This window comes from Strix aluco, chromosome 24 (genome assembly GCF_031877795.1).
Source record: "Strix aluco isolate bStrAlu1 chromosome 24, bStrAlu1.hap1, whole genome shotgun sequence".
Taxonomy (NCBI): domain Eukaryota; kingdom Metazoa; phylum Chordata; class Aves; order Strigiformes; family Strigidae; genus Strix; species Strix aluco.
In genome coordinates, this window is record NC_133954.1 from 2,587,662 (window position 1) to 2,601,127 (window position 13,466).

General features: G+C 44.4%; 1 protein-coding gene across 1 annotated transcript; it reads right to left on the minus strand.

Annotated features, from left to right (window-relative positions):
- Nucleotides 1-4,032: 4,032 nt before the first annotated feature.
- Nucleotides 4,033-10,018, minus strand: LOC141933982 (olfactory receptor 13G1-like). Its single transcript, XM_074849134.1, has 5 exons — nt 10,012-10,018; nt 9,508-9,568; nt 9,167-9,251; nt 7,525-8,448; nt 4,033-4,059 (listed from the first exon to the last, which is right to left on the minus strand). The coding sequence occupies exons 1-5, from the start codon at nt 10,016-10,018 to the stop codon at nt 4,033-4,035; spliced, it is 1,104 nt and encodes a 367-aa protein (XP_074705235.1).
- Nucleotides 10,019-13,466: the final 3,448 nt, after the last annotated feature.

Genomic DNA, 13,466 nt, shown 5'->3' on the forward strand with positions numbered 1-13,466 from the left:
GGCTTTACAGTTTCTTCCCATTAAACATCTTGTTCAATTGTGGTTAAGCTCAAGATCAGTGAGGATGGTTAGGGAGAGGAGTATTTTGCAGTATGGGTGAGGTCAGAAGTTTATGGTTAGGTCTGTCTTGAGTCACAGATATTATCTGCATTATTTCTAGCTACTGAAGTCAAATGTAGATGAGGGAACTGAGCAAGTTACAGTTTCAGCTTTCTTTAGTGTTTCTTCATCAGAACCCTTTAATATGTGCTGCAAAAGACAGTGTTTCACCCAGCAAATGAAATGAAATGAAAAGGAGACAAAATCACACACGAGCATCTTGTGTCTCTTTCATGCACGCAGTATGAGCAACAAACAGGGGGACCCTGAAGCCATGATACAGCACGAGAACTATGACATCGTAGCTACCACAGAAACGTGGTGGGATGCCTCACACAACTGGAGTGCTGCAATCGATGGTTACAAGCTCTTCAGGAGGGATAGACAGGGAAGGAGAGGTGGTGGTGTGGCCCTGCATGTTAGAGAATGCTATGAGAGCTCAGAAATCAAGTATAGTGATAACGGGGTTGAGAGTGTTTGGATTAGGTTAAGGGCCAGTAAAGCAGATCTTGCGGCGGGAGTCTGCTATAGACCCCCCAACCAAAGCAGTGAGGGGGATGAAGCTTTCTATAAACAGTTGGGAGAAATCTTGCGGTCACCTGCCATTGTTCTTGTGGGGGACTTTAACCTCCTGGGTATCTGCTGGGATCACAACACAGCAGAGAGGCAACAATCCAGGAGGTTCCTGGAATGTGTGGAGGATAACTTCCTCACACAGCTGGTGAGTGAGCCGAGCAGGGAAGGTGCCCTCCTGGACCTGCTTCTTGTGAACAGGGAAGAGCTTGTGGGGGAGGTAAAGGTCGGAGGCCGTCTGGGGTGCAGTGATCATGAGATGATTGAGTTTTGGATCCTTGGAGAAACAAAGAGAGGGGTTAGTAAAACTGCCACCTTAGACTTCTGCAGGACAGACTTTGACCTGTTCAAAAGACTGATTAACAAAATCCCTTGGGAGGCTGCCCTGAAGGAAATGGGAGTCCAGGAAGGCTGGACATACTTCAAGAGAGAAGTCTTAAAGGCACAGGAGCGGGCTGTTCCCGTGTGCCGGAAAACAAGGAGGCGGGGAAGGAGACCGGCCTGGCTAAACAGGGACCTTTGGCTGGATCTCAAGAACAAAAGGAAAATCTTTGACCTTTTGAAGAGGGGGCAGGTCTTTCATGAAGACTATAAAGATGAAGTGAAGTTATGCAGGGAGAGCATTAGGAGAGCCAAAGCGCAGCTAGAGCTCAACCTGCCTGCAGCTGTTAAAGATAATAAAAAATGTTTCTATAAATTCATTAACAGCAAAAGGAGGATTAGGGAAAATCTCCCTCCTTTACTGGATGCAGAGGGAAACATGGTAACTAAGAATGAGGAAAAGGCTGAGGTGCTCAATGCCTACTTTGCCTCAGTCTTTAGCAGTGGAACTGGCTGTTCCCTGGACACCCAGCCTCATGAGCTAGAGGATGGGGAGGGGAAGCAGAATGAGGTCATCACAATTACAGAGGAAGTGGTCAGAGACCTGCTACACCACTTGGCTGCACACAAGTCTGTGGGACCGGATGGGTTACACCCAAGGGTGCTGAGGGAGTTGGCAGATGTGCTCGCCAAGTCACTTTCCATGATTTACCTGAAGTCATGGCTAACTGGGGAGTCCCATTGGACTGGAGGGTGGCAAATATGACACCCATGTACAAGAAAGGCAGAAAGGAGATCCAGGAAACTACAGACCTGTCAGTGTGACCTCGGTGCCAGGGAAGGTCATGGAGCAGGTCATCTCGAGTGCCTTTACAAGTCATATAAGGGACAACCAGGGGATCAGGCCTAGTCAGCATGGGTTAATGAAAGGCAGGTCCTGCCTGACAAAGCTGATCTCCTTCTATGACAAGATGACCGGACTATTGGATGAGGGAAAAGCTGTGGATATTGTCTACCTGGATTTTCAAAAACCATTTGACACAGTTCCCCATAGAATTCTCATAGAAAAACTGGCTGCCCATGGCCTGGATGAGTGAATGGTCTGCTGGGTCAAGCAGGATGGATGGTCCCAGAGAATGGTGGTCAGTGGAGCTAAATCCAGCTGGTGGCCAGTCACAAGTGGTGTTCCTCAGGGCTCAGTGTTGGGACCATTTCTGTTCAGCATTTTAATGATGATCTTGATAAGGACATAGAGTGTATCATCAGTAAGTTCACAGATGACACCAAGTTAAGCGGGACTGTCGATCTGCATGAGGATAGGGAGGCTCTACAGAGAGACTTGGATCGATGGACCAACGTGAACGGGATGAGCTTCAACAAGGCCAAGTGCCAGGTCCCGCCCTTGGGCCACAACAACCCCCTGCATGGCTACAGGCTTGGGGAGGTGTGGCTGGAGCTGTCTGGAAGAGAAGGATCTGGGGGTTCTAATTCACAAGCATCTGAACATGAGCTGGCAGTGTGCCCGGGTGGCCAAGAAAGCCAACAGCATCCTGGCTTGTATTAGAAATAGTGTGACCAGCAGGAGTAGGGAGGTGATAGTCCCCCTATACTCTGCACTGGTGAGGCCACACCTGGAGTGTTGTGTCCAGTTTTGGGCACCTCAATACAAGAGAGATCTCGAGGTGCTGAGTGAGTGCAGAGGAGGGCAACGAAGCTGATGAAGGGCCTGGAGAATAAATCCTGTGAGGAGAGATTGAAGGAGCTGGGACTGTTTAGTTTGAGGAGGAGAAGGCTGAGGGGAGACCTCATCACTCTCTACAACTACCTGAAAGGACATTGTAGAGAGGTTGGTGCTGGTCTCTTCTCACAGGAGATTAGTGACAGAACAAGAGGGAATGGCTTTAAACTGAGACAGGGGAGGTTTAGACTGGACATTAGGAAAAAGTTTTTCACAGAAAGAGTGGTCAGAGAGTGGAATAGGCTGCCCAGGGAGGTGGTGGACTCACCATCCCTGGATGTGTTTAAGGGTCATTTAGATGAGATGTTGGGGGATATGGTGTAGGGGAGAACTTTGTAGAGTAGGGCTCATGGTTGGAGTCGATCATCCCAAGGGTCTTTTCCAACCTGAATGATTCTGTGATTCTTTAGAGTGGGCAATCTGACTTGGCTCGTGGAGAGCACTTTTATTTCCAAATGCTCTTTCTTTCCTAAAAGTTGAAATCAAGAGTAAGGTTTCAGGTAATTCACAAAATTTTAGTTGTTCTTTAATTAAATACATCAACACAGGTGAATGAGGACTGAATAGGAAGATAGGCAGCTCTGGTCCAAGGCTGAACTTAACTAATGCAATAAAAAACCAAGGAGAAATTCCTGGGCATAACTCATTTGTTATATAACTAAACAACTTGTCTATTACTGTGCCAGGCTCACCAGTCAAAAAGTCTCTAATTTTTGATCCTTGAGAAGTTCAGACATAAACACAAAGCAATTGTTCCAGATGGTATGAAGTAAAAAGTTCTCAGCTTATGTACCAGAGATGATATTATAAAAAACTCTAACAATATGGGTGGAACAAAGAAATAAAGTCTACTCATCTTTTGTAATACCTAGTTCGGACTCTAAAAGAGAAGGAGACTGGAATAGGAATAATTCCCAAGAGGAAAAGGAGGAGTTCCCATAAAAAAATTCAGAAGGGTTAGTTTGTGGGCTTTCTCATTTGTTTCATAGACATTGCCACCCTGTCCCCTGACCTGAGAAGGTGGTAAGCATTGCGAAATATGCAGTCTTCTGCAAAGCCTGTATTCACATTAAATAAGAGAGAAAAAGAGGTTTCACAATGATTCCTTTGACGATGAATGAAACACAAAACTTCCACTGCAATGGGATGAAATTGAGCCTTTTTCTTCAAAAAGAAAGGTGAGAAATGTGGCCTTTGCTTGTTGTGAGGTGCCCACCAAGTTCACTGCTTTCCAGTTCTCTTTGACAACCCTTTCACTTCTTGTTTCAGTTCTCCCTTTCCACTGCTGTGAGTGACGCCTCTCAAGTGTGGTGGGAAAAGGAGCCCATCTGCTGTTCATCCTTGGGTCCTTTGGGGTACCGTTCAGCAGCTATGGAGAGATGCTGACTTGAGGCACTTCAGTGCTTTGAATCTGCCTCACTGAGACAGGGATGAGGGCTGGGAGAACCTGTGTGCTCAGGATCCCACAGACTTTCTCCAGGAGCACTGCAGAGTTCAGCTGCGCTGATGAGGAGAACATGAGTAGCAGGTGGATCCCATTGCTCCAGAGCCAGGCTGTGACTGCCCACAATAAGAGGTGATTGCCTATCCTGATAACTGTCTGTAATTAACACCTTCAGTTTTGCAGTGAGGCTGACCTCAGATCTGTGTATAACTAGAAAAGCTAAAAATATTATTTCTAAATGCCAGTAGTCAACCTGGAACCTTTCCTCCCTGATGTGCAGCGTAGAGAAATGGACATCCGGAGAGAATTGTTTCCTTTCTCTAACACTTCTGTCCAGAAATGTTGGTGTTATGTGACTGCCAAGTGGATGGACCCTGCCTGCCTTGCTGCCCTGGCTCAAGTGAGAGTATAAGTGCTCTAGGTTGACTTCGTTTTGTAGTCCTTAGAATCATAAAGCTGGGTGAGTTAATTATTCCCTCTCTTTAGGTTTGGGCTGAATTGCTTAAATACGAGCATCTTGTGTCATTGGATGAGACATGGTCACATGGGAGCTGGCAGGTAAGGTACAGGAGACTGATGTCCTACAGGAGTGTTAGCAGTAGAGAATACTTCAGGTCCTCCAAAATATTATCAGAAGCTTATTTTTAGGTAACTCAGTTGTGCCCGAAAAGTAGCTGAGAAGAATCCCAGCCCTAGATCCCAGGCAGCATCAGAGGTGGTGAGCTAGCTCACCTCTTCTCATTGAACTGGATAGAGGACGATCTCCGTACAGAACTGTGGATAGAATAGAATCATGGAATCACTTAGGTTGGAAAAGTCCTTTAAGATCATTGAGTCCAACCATAAGCCTAACACTGACAAGTCCACCACTTCCCTGGGCAGCCTGTTCCAATGCTTGATAATCCTTTCAGTGAAGAAATTTTTCCTAATATCCAATCTAAACCTCCCCTAGTGCATCTCGAGGACATTTCCTCTCACCCATTGGTGTCAGATACTGATGCTGATAGAAATCACAGAGCTGGATCTACGCAGAGGCGAGATCAGAGTGTTATAGATCCCAGGTTTTCAGGCCTGAAGGGACTGGAAAAAAACTTACATTCTTTGTCTGACTTCTTTCTGCAGTGCCATGAAAGATGAGCAAGTGGGTCTGTCCTCTGACAGTGGCAGGTCCCTTCCTCCTATGATGTCATCTTTCCCATCATCCCATTGATGGTGTTAGGGGAGACATTTCCTTTAGGTTCAGCCAGCCCTTTTCTTCAGCATCATGGATTCCCTGGAGAAGAGAGCTTTATTCAAAGAAAGAAAAGATAAAGTGGGAAGAAACAATGAGGCAGAACCAGGAGAGGTTGTCCCAGTGAGTGGAAGGACCAGTGTATCTGTGGAAGAAAAGCTTGGAGAATCTAGCATAAAGGATGTGGCAAGTGTGATCTCAGCTGCAGGGCAGCAGGTGGAACTGGACAGAAAGGAGTTTTGGGGTGACATTTTGGGTCCTTGTATGAACAGTAGGCTCTGTCACAGGTCCCTAACATGGTTGGCATGGCATTGCTCTGTGGAGTCTTTCTCTGCACGGCTTCAACAGAGAGCCCCAGGTCAGGAGCAGGGATGTGAAAATGTTCAATATTTAAGGTGAGAACATGGGCATACGACATTCCTCTTACCCGCAAGAAACAGAGACTCTGCTGATCAAAATCAGCATGCCATTTGAAATAAAGTTACTTATTTACTTTAGGATTGGGTATGTATTCAGTGAGAAATATCTGTAAGAACAGGGACAAACCCTACAGGCTCTGAGGAAATGACAGCTGGGTGTCTCCTAACCTTCCTTAATGTGGCTGATTCTGAACTGAATTTCCTTCATCTGGCTGTGTCTGGGATTGTTTCCTGTTGGAACCAAGAGAGTAGATGATAAGGTCAGAGGAATCTCTCTTCACTGGTGGTTCCTAAAGATTGGTGAGGTCTGTGCCTTCCTCACAGCAGGTAAAGTTATTTCTTCTTTTACCAGATGATTCTGATTCTGTAAGAAAAATGATCAAAATCGTCCAAAAAGTGTTGTACAAGCCCTAGAAGATAAACTGTCTGAAACCTTAAGCAAAATGCAAAAGCAATAAGAAGATCTTTTGCTTGTTTGTTTTATTTTAGATGGTTAAATCCCTCAATCTTCTTTCCTTCCCTCCTTCCTTCCTTCTATCCGTAAAAGGTAAAGCAACCAATAAAGCAGTGAAAGTAATAATCAATTTCCCCATTGAACCCACTTCATCTAAAATTTATTTCCCAAAGCATTAAGTAATTTTGTTAAGACTTTTTTCATTTTGTCCAACAAGTTAGAGGTCCACTAACTGTGAGGAGGATTTGTAGGTCCGTCTCAGGTGGACAAATATCTGCTACCACCTGAGGACAGGAGTGTATTCTGAGGCATACAGTATATCCTTCAGAAAACAGTTATGCACAGGATTGTACACACAATCTAAAAATCCAAGAGCACACAAATACTGGTAGAGGAATATCTTAAAAATAATATATTTCTAGCACATTATTGTTATGTACTTAGGCTTTTACTTTTTGTTGTTTTCTTTTTCAGATTCTTAAAAAAAGTAAATCTTGGGAAGAATGAGGGAAAGTCATGACCAAGAGCCTGAGACTGAGCACATAATCATGGTGATTAATTTCTCACAGTGTTAAATGATGATTTGATTCATGATTTCTATGTTCTTCAGTAAAGATCTGATTTTATATTAAAAAGCTTTAAGAACATAAATATTGGATAGTTTATCAATAGGCAGGCTGAGTTAACTGTAGGAGGCCGTTCTCCTTCAAAACAGGGAGAAACAGACCTTTAAGGTACAATTTCAGGAGCAGAGGAAGGTCTGAAAAATTCAGATGAATTCCATCCTTAAAGTGCCTTTGCCTCTCTGCTGACCAAAAAGGGAGATTGACTCAAGAGCTGACCAGTATTTGCATTCCATCAGATGACTAAAGAAAAGAAATCTAGGGTTGTTAATGAACTCTAGTCTCAGCTGATAGAAATAAGTATGAACACTTGATCAAAGCTACCATGTAGTCATCTCCATCGAGTTTGTGCTCTTGCTTCCCTTTCTAGAGGATCCAGAGTAACAAACACTTCTAAGGTACGCTTCACCTCACCCTGCTCTGGGTATCCTCAGTTTAGATAATTTCTCTTTAAGAAGTAACGTTGTTGCAACATATGAACTTCAGTGAAAGCAATGTCACTCTTATTGGCAGCAAAGGTTGACACAACTCTGCAGCTACCCATGGCTGTGGGCCGTGCAGAACAGGGCTGAAAAGTACGGGCATGTAGCTACGTGTATTAATATGTCTTGTGAAATGGTACAATTTTCCAGAACGCCACTTTGATCACTTTGTTGCGCAGGCTGTAGATCAGAGGGTTCAGTGTGGGAGTCACCAGAGCGTACATAATGCTCACTGTTTTGTTTTTCTTTAATGGAGCCCTAGTTGGCTGGATATAGGTGTAGATGATGGTGGAGTAGAACAAGCCAACAATAGCAAGGTGTGAGGAGCAGGTGGAGAAGGCTTTCCACTTCCCTGCAGAGCCCTGGATTTTCAGGATGGTCATGATGATGAGGCAATAGGAGAGGATGAGCAGCAGGAAGTTTCCCATGCCTAAGATGATGTCTGCCATGTAAACCATGATTTCACTGAGATAGGTTGAGCTGCAGGACAGGGCAAGGAGCGGGGGTATCTCACACAAGAAATTTTGGACTAAATTTGGCCCACAGAAGTCCAGCTGTGCTACAAGAAGAGTGTTTATGAGGGAATTAACGGTACCGATTCCCCAGACGCCAGCCATTAAAGAGATGCAGGTCCCCTTGCTCATCATGGCTACGTAGTGAAGGGGCTGGCAAATGGCCAGGTACCGGTCATAAGACATGACTGTTAACAGTATAAGCTCTGTTGAGCCTGAGAAAGTGAAGGTGTAGAGCTGTGCTACACAGCCCTCAAAGGAGATGGTGTTCTTGCTCAGGATCAGGTTCTCCAACATCTTGGGCAGAACTGAGGAGATGCCTACCAAGTCAAGGATGGCCAGGTTGGAGATGAAAAAGTACATAGGGGTGTGAAGTGGTGGGTGGGCAAGGGTAGCTATAATGACAAAGGAGTTGCTGAGGATAGCAGCGAGGTAGAGACACAAAGATATTGCAATATAGAGACCCTGAAGGTGAGGGTTGTCAAAAACACCCTCAAGGATGAATTCAGAGACCTTGGTGAGATTCCGTGGATGCATTTGCCTTGGTGTCCCCTATGTAGGAATAAAAAGAAAGACATTACTGCATCATGGCCAGAACATATTCAACCCAATGTAAAAAACAGAGAAAGTCACAGAGAGAGACAGATGTGTCTCCAAAGAGAAAAGAACCCCAAACCAAACCAAAACCCCCACATCACAGAAAATAAGGGAGAAAATATGTCAGTGTTCAAGGAAGTCACATCAGTACTTGAATAGAATGATAGATACGACAATAATAATAATAATAGATAAATAAGATAAAGTAATTTTTGAGTGCAGGTCTTCAAAGGATTAACAGGACTTTTTTTTTTTCTTTTTTTTTTTTTTTTTCCTGAAATAGTATCAGAGACATTTAAAGCAATCCCATGGCATAGTGGATCTTCCCTGGCTGTGGTACAGACTTTGACTTCTTCACATGAATCCCAAAACATAGATGCTGAGACCTGATTTCCACCAGGTCTGTTTGGGTACAGAATGAATCTGCACTGGGCTAAAAGCAAGACCTTTCAGAAGTGAAAGCAAGGAGAGGAAGAGAGAATAGTGTATTGTACCACAGGGTGATAAGTAGACAGAAGAGAACAGAGATGTTAATTTGCTAATTTATAAACAAATATGCAATTTAAATAATTAATTTTCTAAAATAATTTTAATGTTACCTGAGGAATAGAGAAACAATGTTTACCAGCTGTGCATCATGCACGCTTCATACTTTATCTATGACTGATCAGGCCTGTGAGGGGATCTCAGCGACTGAAGGCGCAAAGCTGTTAATTGCAAACAGAAGGGTGACATTTCTGTCCATTTCTGGTGATTGTCTTCAGGGAGATCAGAGACTCTCTGCCTGACGATTTACTCAACAGTGTAAGGCTGAAGCTGTTTCTGGGCTTGTGTTTCACCAAGCTAGAGTGCTGCAAGCTGCAGCTGGAGATCTTCCCAAATAAGATCCACCCAATTGTGCCTGGAATTCCATTCCAAATGACTGAGAAGAGGCTCTGATACTCAGGTACAACAGAGTTATAATTTCTGCCTTGGAGTCTAAGGGCACAGAATTAGATTTTCAGTAGCATTCACCTCATCTCATTGCACTTCGAGGCAATCTTCAAACAGACTCTGCTGGTGGTTTCCCCTTCCACTAGTGTCAATGGAGAGAGACAGACCCTTCTATAGCATCACTCATCTCTTGATGAAGATACAAGTCTAACATGGTTTGCCTGAATCGGCCTTTCCTCTCCTGTGTTGATTAAAACTTAGCTCAGAATTAGGTCCCTAACTTGGGGTTGAATGAACCTCCAATTCTCAGGTTTTTCATACAATATGAAGGCATTACTGGGATGAACAGGTGTGGAGGAGGTTTCAGTTAATTTTCCATGGAATTAAAGATGGTGATATAAACATTCATGACACTAAAATATTAATTTAAAACTGTAACATTTAGTTACACTGGAAGAGTCAGACAACTATAGAACTTGGAATATAACTCACTATTGCATTATTAGACCCAGTGAAGAATATACGAAAGAGAAAACAGCAAAGAAAATAGAAAAGGAGCCAGCAACAAAGGATTAATATTCTCACCTTTCATCAGAGGCACAAACTGTGTTCACAAACACAGCTTTCTGAAGCAGCATCTTAAAATACACCCCATCTATCAAGACAGTTTCCTCTGGGGATTTCTCCTCCCATGTGAATGTAGCCTAGAATGAGCTCGAAAGCATGCTCCAAGAGGAGGAGCCTGGTAGTGGTAACTTAGTTCACCGCTGAAGTCATGACCTGCATTAGCTGAAGAGAATGCCCAGTGGAGTGGGGCCCAGATGGGTTGTAGCTAATTTGCCTCTATGGGAGAAGTTTCTCCTCATTTTCCCTCCTTGACAACACTGATATCAGCAAAGCTGATTTCTGCTCAAAACTTCTGTTTGTGGTTCTTGGGCTTGAAAACTAACAATGTACTGAGCCATATCGTGAGGAGCATAGCCAGCAGGCTACAGAGGGAAGCGTTTATTCCCTTTTACTCAGCACTGGTTAGACAGACTCTGTAATAGTGTATCCAGTTTGGGGTCCTCCAATATAAGGGAGATGTTTATAAGCTTGGGTGATTCTGGTGGAGATGACCAAGATGGCCAAGGTGCTGGAACACACTGTATTTGGTGAGAGTCAGGGAACTGAGTTTCTTGATGCTGGAGAACAGAAGGCTTAGTGTGACCTTATGAGAGCTTTCCACTACCAAAGGAGAGGCTACTGAGAAGACAAACACTGTTCTTTATAGAGGTACATGACAGGAGGACAAGACAATGAACACAGATTGAAGACGTGGAGGGTCTAAGTGAATTTAGTGAAAAAAAAATGCTCTGACAATAGCTGTCCATTGAAAGTGGTCCGTGGAATTCCGTCTTTGGAGGCTTGCAAGATGTGACCAGGCTAAGCCCTGAGCAACCTGAGCTGAACTGAGTGTTGATCCTGAATTGAGCATGAGATTGTAATAATTGACTGTGAAGGCCCCTTCATGCCTGGATGATTCTAGAATCCCATGGTTTCTCTGACCTTTTTCAGAGAAGTCTTTTAAAGAGCAATGTCACATGCACCAGGCTCCCATGAAAAGAAGCTTCCTGGCTGTAATGAGTGCTCAGGTGTCTGGCTCATCTGATGTGGAAGATGGTTGAAGCCCAGTCTATACTACCTTTGTGAACCACTCCAGGGATTACTCTTCCACTTTGTCTGAGAAAAGTAGGCATCCACGCTGCTTTCCTTACAGCAGTGTGGCACATAAACCCTGCAGAGCACTACGTGGTTCAATGCAGCTCCATCTTGCTTGGACAGTGAATCCTCAGGAGTGTTCTCTGGTCCCCAGAGTAAGTGTTAGAGAATGGCATGTGCCTGATCTTTCCAGGGAGCTCTCCTTCAGCTACACTGGGCTTGAGCTCTAAGGCAGCTTGGTGCTTTTTCTGGTATTGTTTCAATGGAAAGTGCCTGAAGAGGCATGCGGGCTGTGTCGTTGCTCAAGGATGCTGTTTGTTGAATGTTGAATGTGCTGCATCTTGTCATGAGGATGGAATGGAGTGTTCAAGACAGTCCCATGACCATGTCTGTTCCAGTACTTCCAGTACTTGAAGGGTGCCTACAGGAAAGATGGGGAGGGACCCTTTATCAGGGATTGTAGTGATAGGAAGTGGGGTAATGGCTTTAAACTGAAAGAGGGTAGATTTAGATTAGATGTAAGGAAGAAATTCTTCCCTGTGAGGGTGGTGAGACACTGGCACAGGTTGCCCAGAGAAGCTGTGGCTGCCCCCTCCCTGGAAGTGGCTAAGCCCAGGTTGGACGGGGCTTTGAGTAACCTGATCTAGCGAAAGGTGTCCCTGCCCATGGCAGGGGAGTTGGAACTAGATGATCTTTAAGGTCCCTTCCAACCCAAACCATTTTATGATTCTATGTTTCATCCAAACTTACTCAAGATCTGATGCTCTTTGATTATATGTACTGAACTGAACTTTTAGAAACTTTCTGTGAAGAAAACTGGTATGATAGGTGTTCAGTTCCTTTGCTGGATTGGACCCACTGTTTACGTAGACACTATGTTGGAGAAGTTTTCTAATTATAGAAGTATCTCAGTGGATATTATTGTGTATAATAAGGTGATTGCATGGTTGCTGCCATGTAGCTTTCTCCTTTCAGGAGGCCTTGAAACAAGTCAGGAACAGCAGGGGACAGGGCTTAGCATAGGCTTACCTATGACACAGCTCAGGCAAGTGTGTGTGTGGCGGTGGGGACATGTCCAGGCCTGAGCTTATTTGGAGATGGTAGGCCTATGGACAGAGGGTGTCTGGGTGGAGAGCCCAGATGACACCAATGAGGACAATTAGAGCACCACTGTGTCCCCAGTGTCCTGGTGAATATGTCTTCCAAGAAGAACGTGTGGACAGTTCCTGTTTGATCTCTGCATCTCTAGAACTAATCTCAGCAGACAAGTACATGGAGGAACACTAACCTCTTCTGTGAACTCATCTAGTTCTGTCTATAAAATTGATATTTTTTCCAGGGCCTTCTTTGGGGGCTTTTTAAAATCTTCATACAAGACATAAATCAAAATAATGTCTCTCTCTAGCTTGCTTCTCTCTCAATCCCATTTATGATTTCATGCAAAAGGAATGAAGGCTTAGGAAATTTGAGTTGTTTTGCTGAAATGTCATTTTATAGATCTGAAGACTTCTGTTGATGCACAGATCTAGTAAATAAATGTCTTTACGTCATTGTGAACATGTTCTAGAAAAGTCCATTTCTTGCCTGTGATGATGGGAAGAGTGTAGAGACCTGTTCCCTTTTGGAGGTACAGCTGGATGCCAGAGGAAACATCCTAGGACGTATCAGGTGGCAACATATAGGTACATCTGAGTGATTGAATTTTGCCCTTAGTCAATACATTCAGCCATGTATAAAGATAACCTCAGCTGACCAAGTGAGGGTCCACCTCTGAGTGAGCTGGTTTACTCTCCAGACTCCACTGGCTGCATCAATTAATGCTCTGTGGGGGTTGACTCAGCCAGCAAACACCTGCGCAGCCCCTCTCTCATTCCCTTCTCCTGTGGGATGGTGAAAAAATGGAAGGAAAGAGAGAAGATTCATGGACTGAGATAATGAGAGTTTGATAGGAAAACCACAAGGTGTGTGTGCAAGCAAAACAATATTCATTTATTATCTCCCATCAGCAGGCAGATGTCCAGCCAATGCCTGGAAATCAGGGCACCAGCACATGTAACAGTTGCTTGGGAACACAAATGCCATAACCAAATATGTTCCCCCTTCCTCCTGCTTTCCCTGAGCTTTTATTGCTGAGCATGATGTCACAGGGCATGGAAAATCCCTTTGGTCACTTCGGGTCAGCTGTCCCGGCTATGTGCCCTCCCAGCCTATTGCCTACCTCCAGCCTACTCTCTGTGTGCGTATGGCAGTGGGGGGAAAGCGCGAAAGCCTTGGTGCTGTGCCAGTGTTGTTCATTAAGAGCCAGAAGTTGGTGTGTCATTGTGGTCCGTTCATGTTGG

What these genes read in the sequence shown, in the direction of transcription:
- LOC141933982 (XM_074849134.1), bottom strand. An exon ending in TCGCTGAGATCCCCTCACAG is followed by an intron (nt 8,449 to 9,166) that starts GCCTGATCAGTC and finishes ATTCCTACATAG; the next exon opens with GGGACACCAAGGCAAATGCA. An exon ending in AAGTGGCGTTCTGGAAAATT is followed by an intron (nt 4,060 to 7,524) that starts GTACCATTTCAC and finishes GATGAACAGCAG; the next exon opens with ATGGGCTCCTTTTCCCACCA.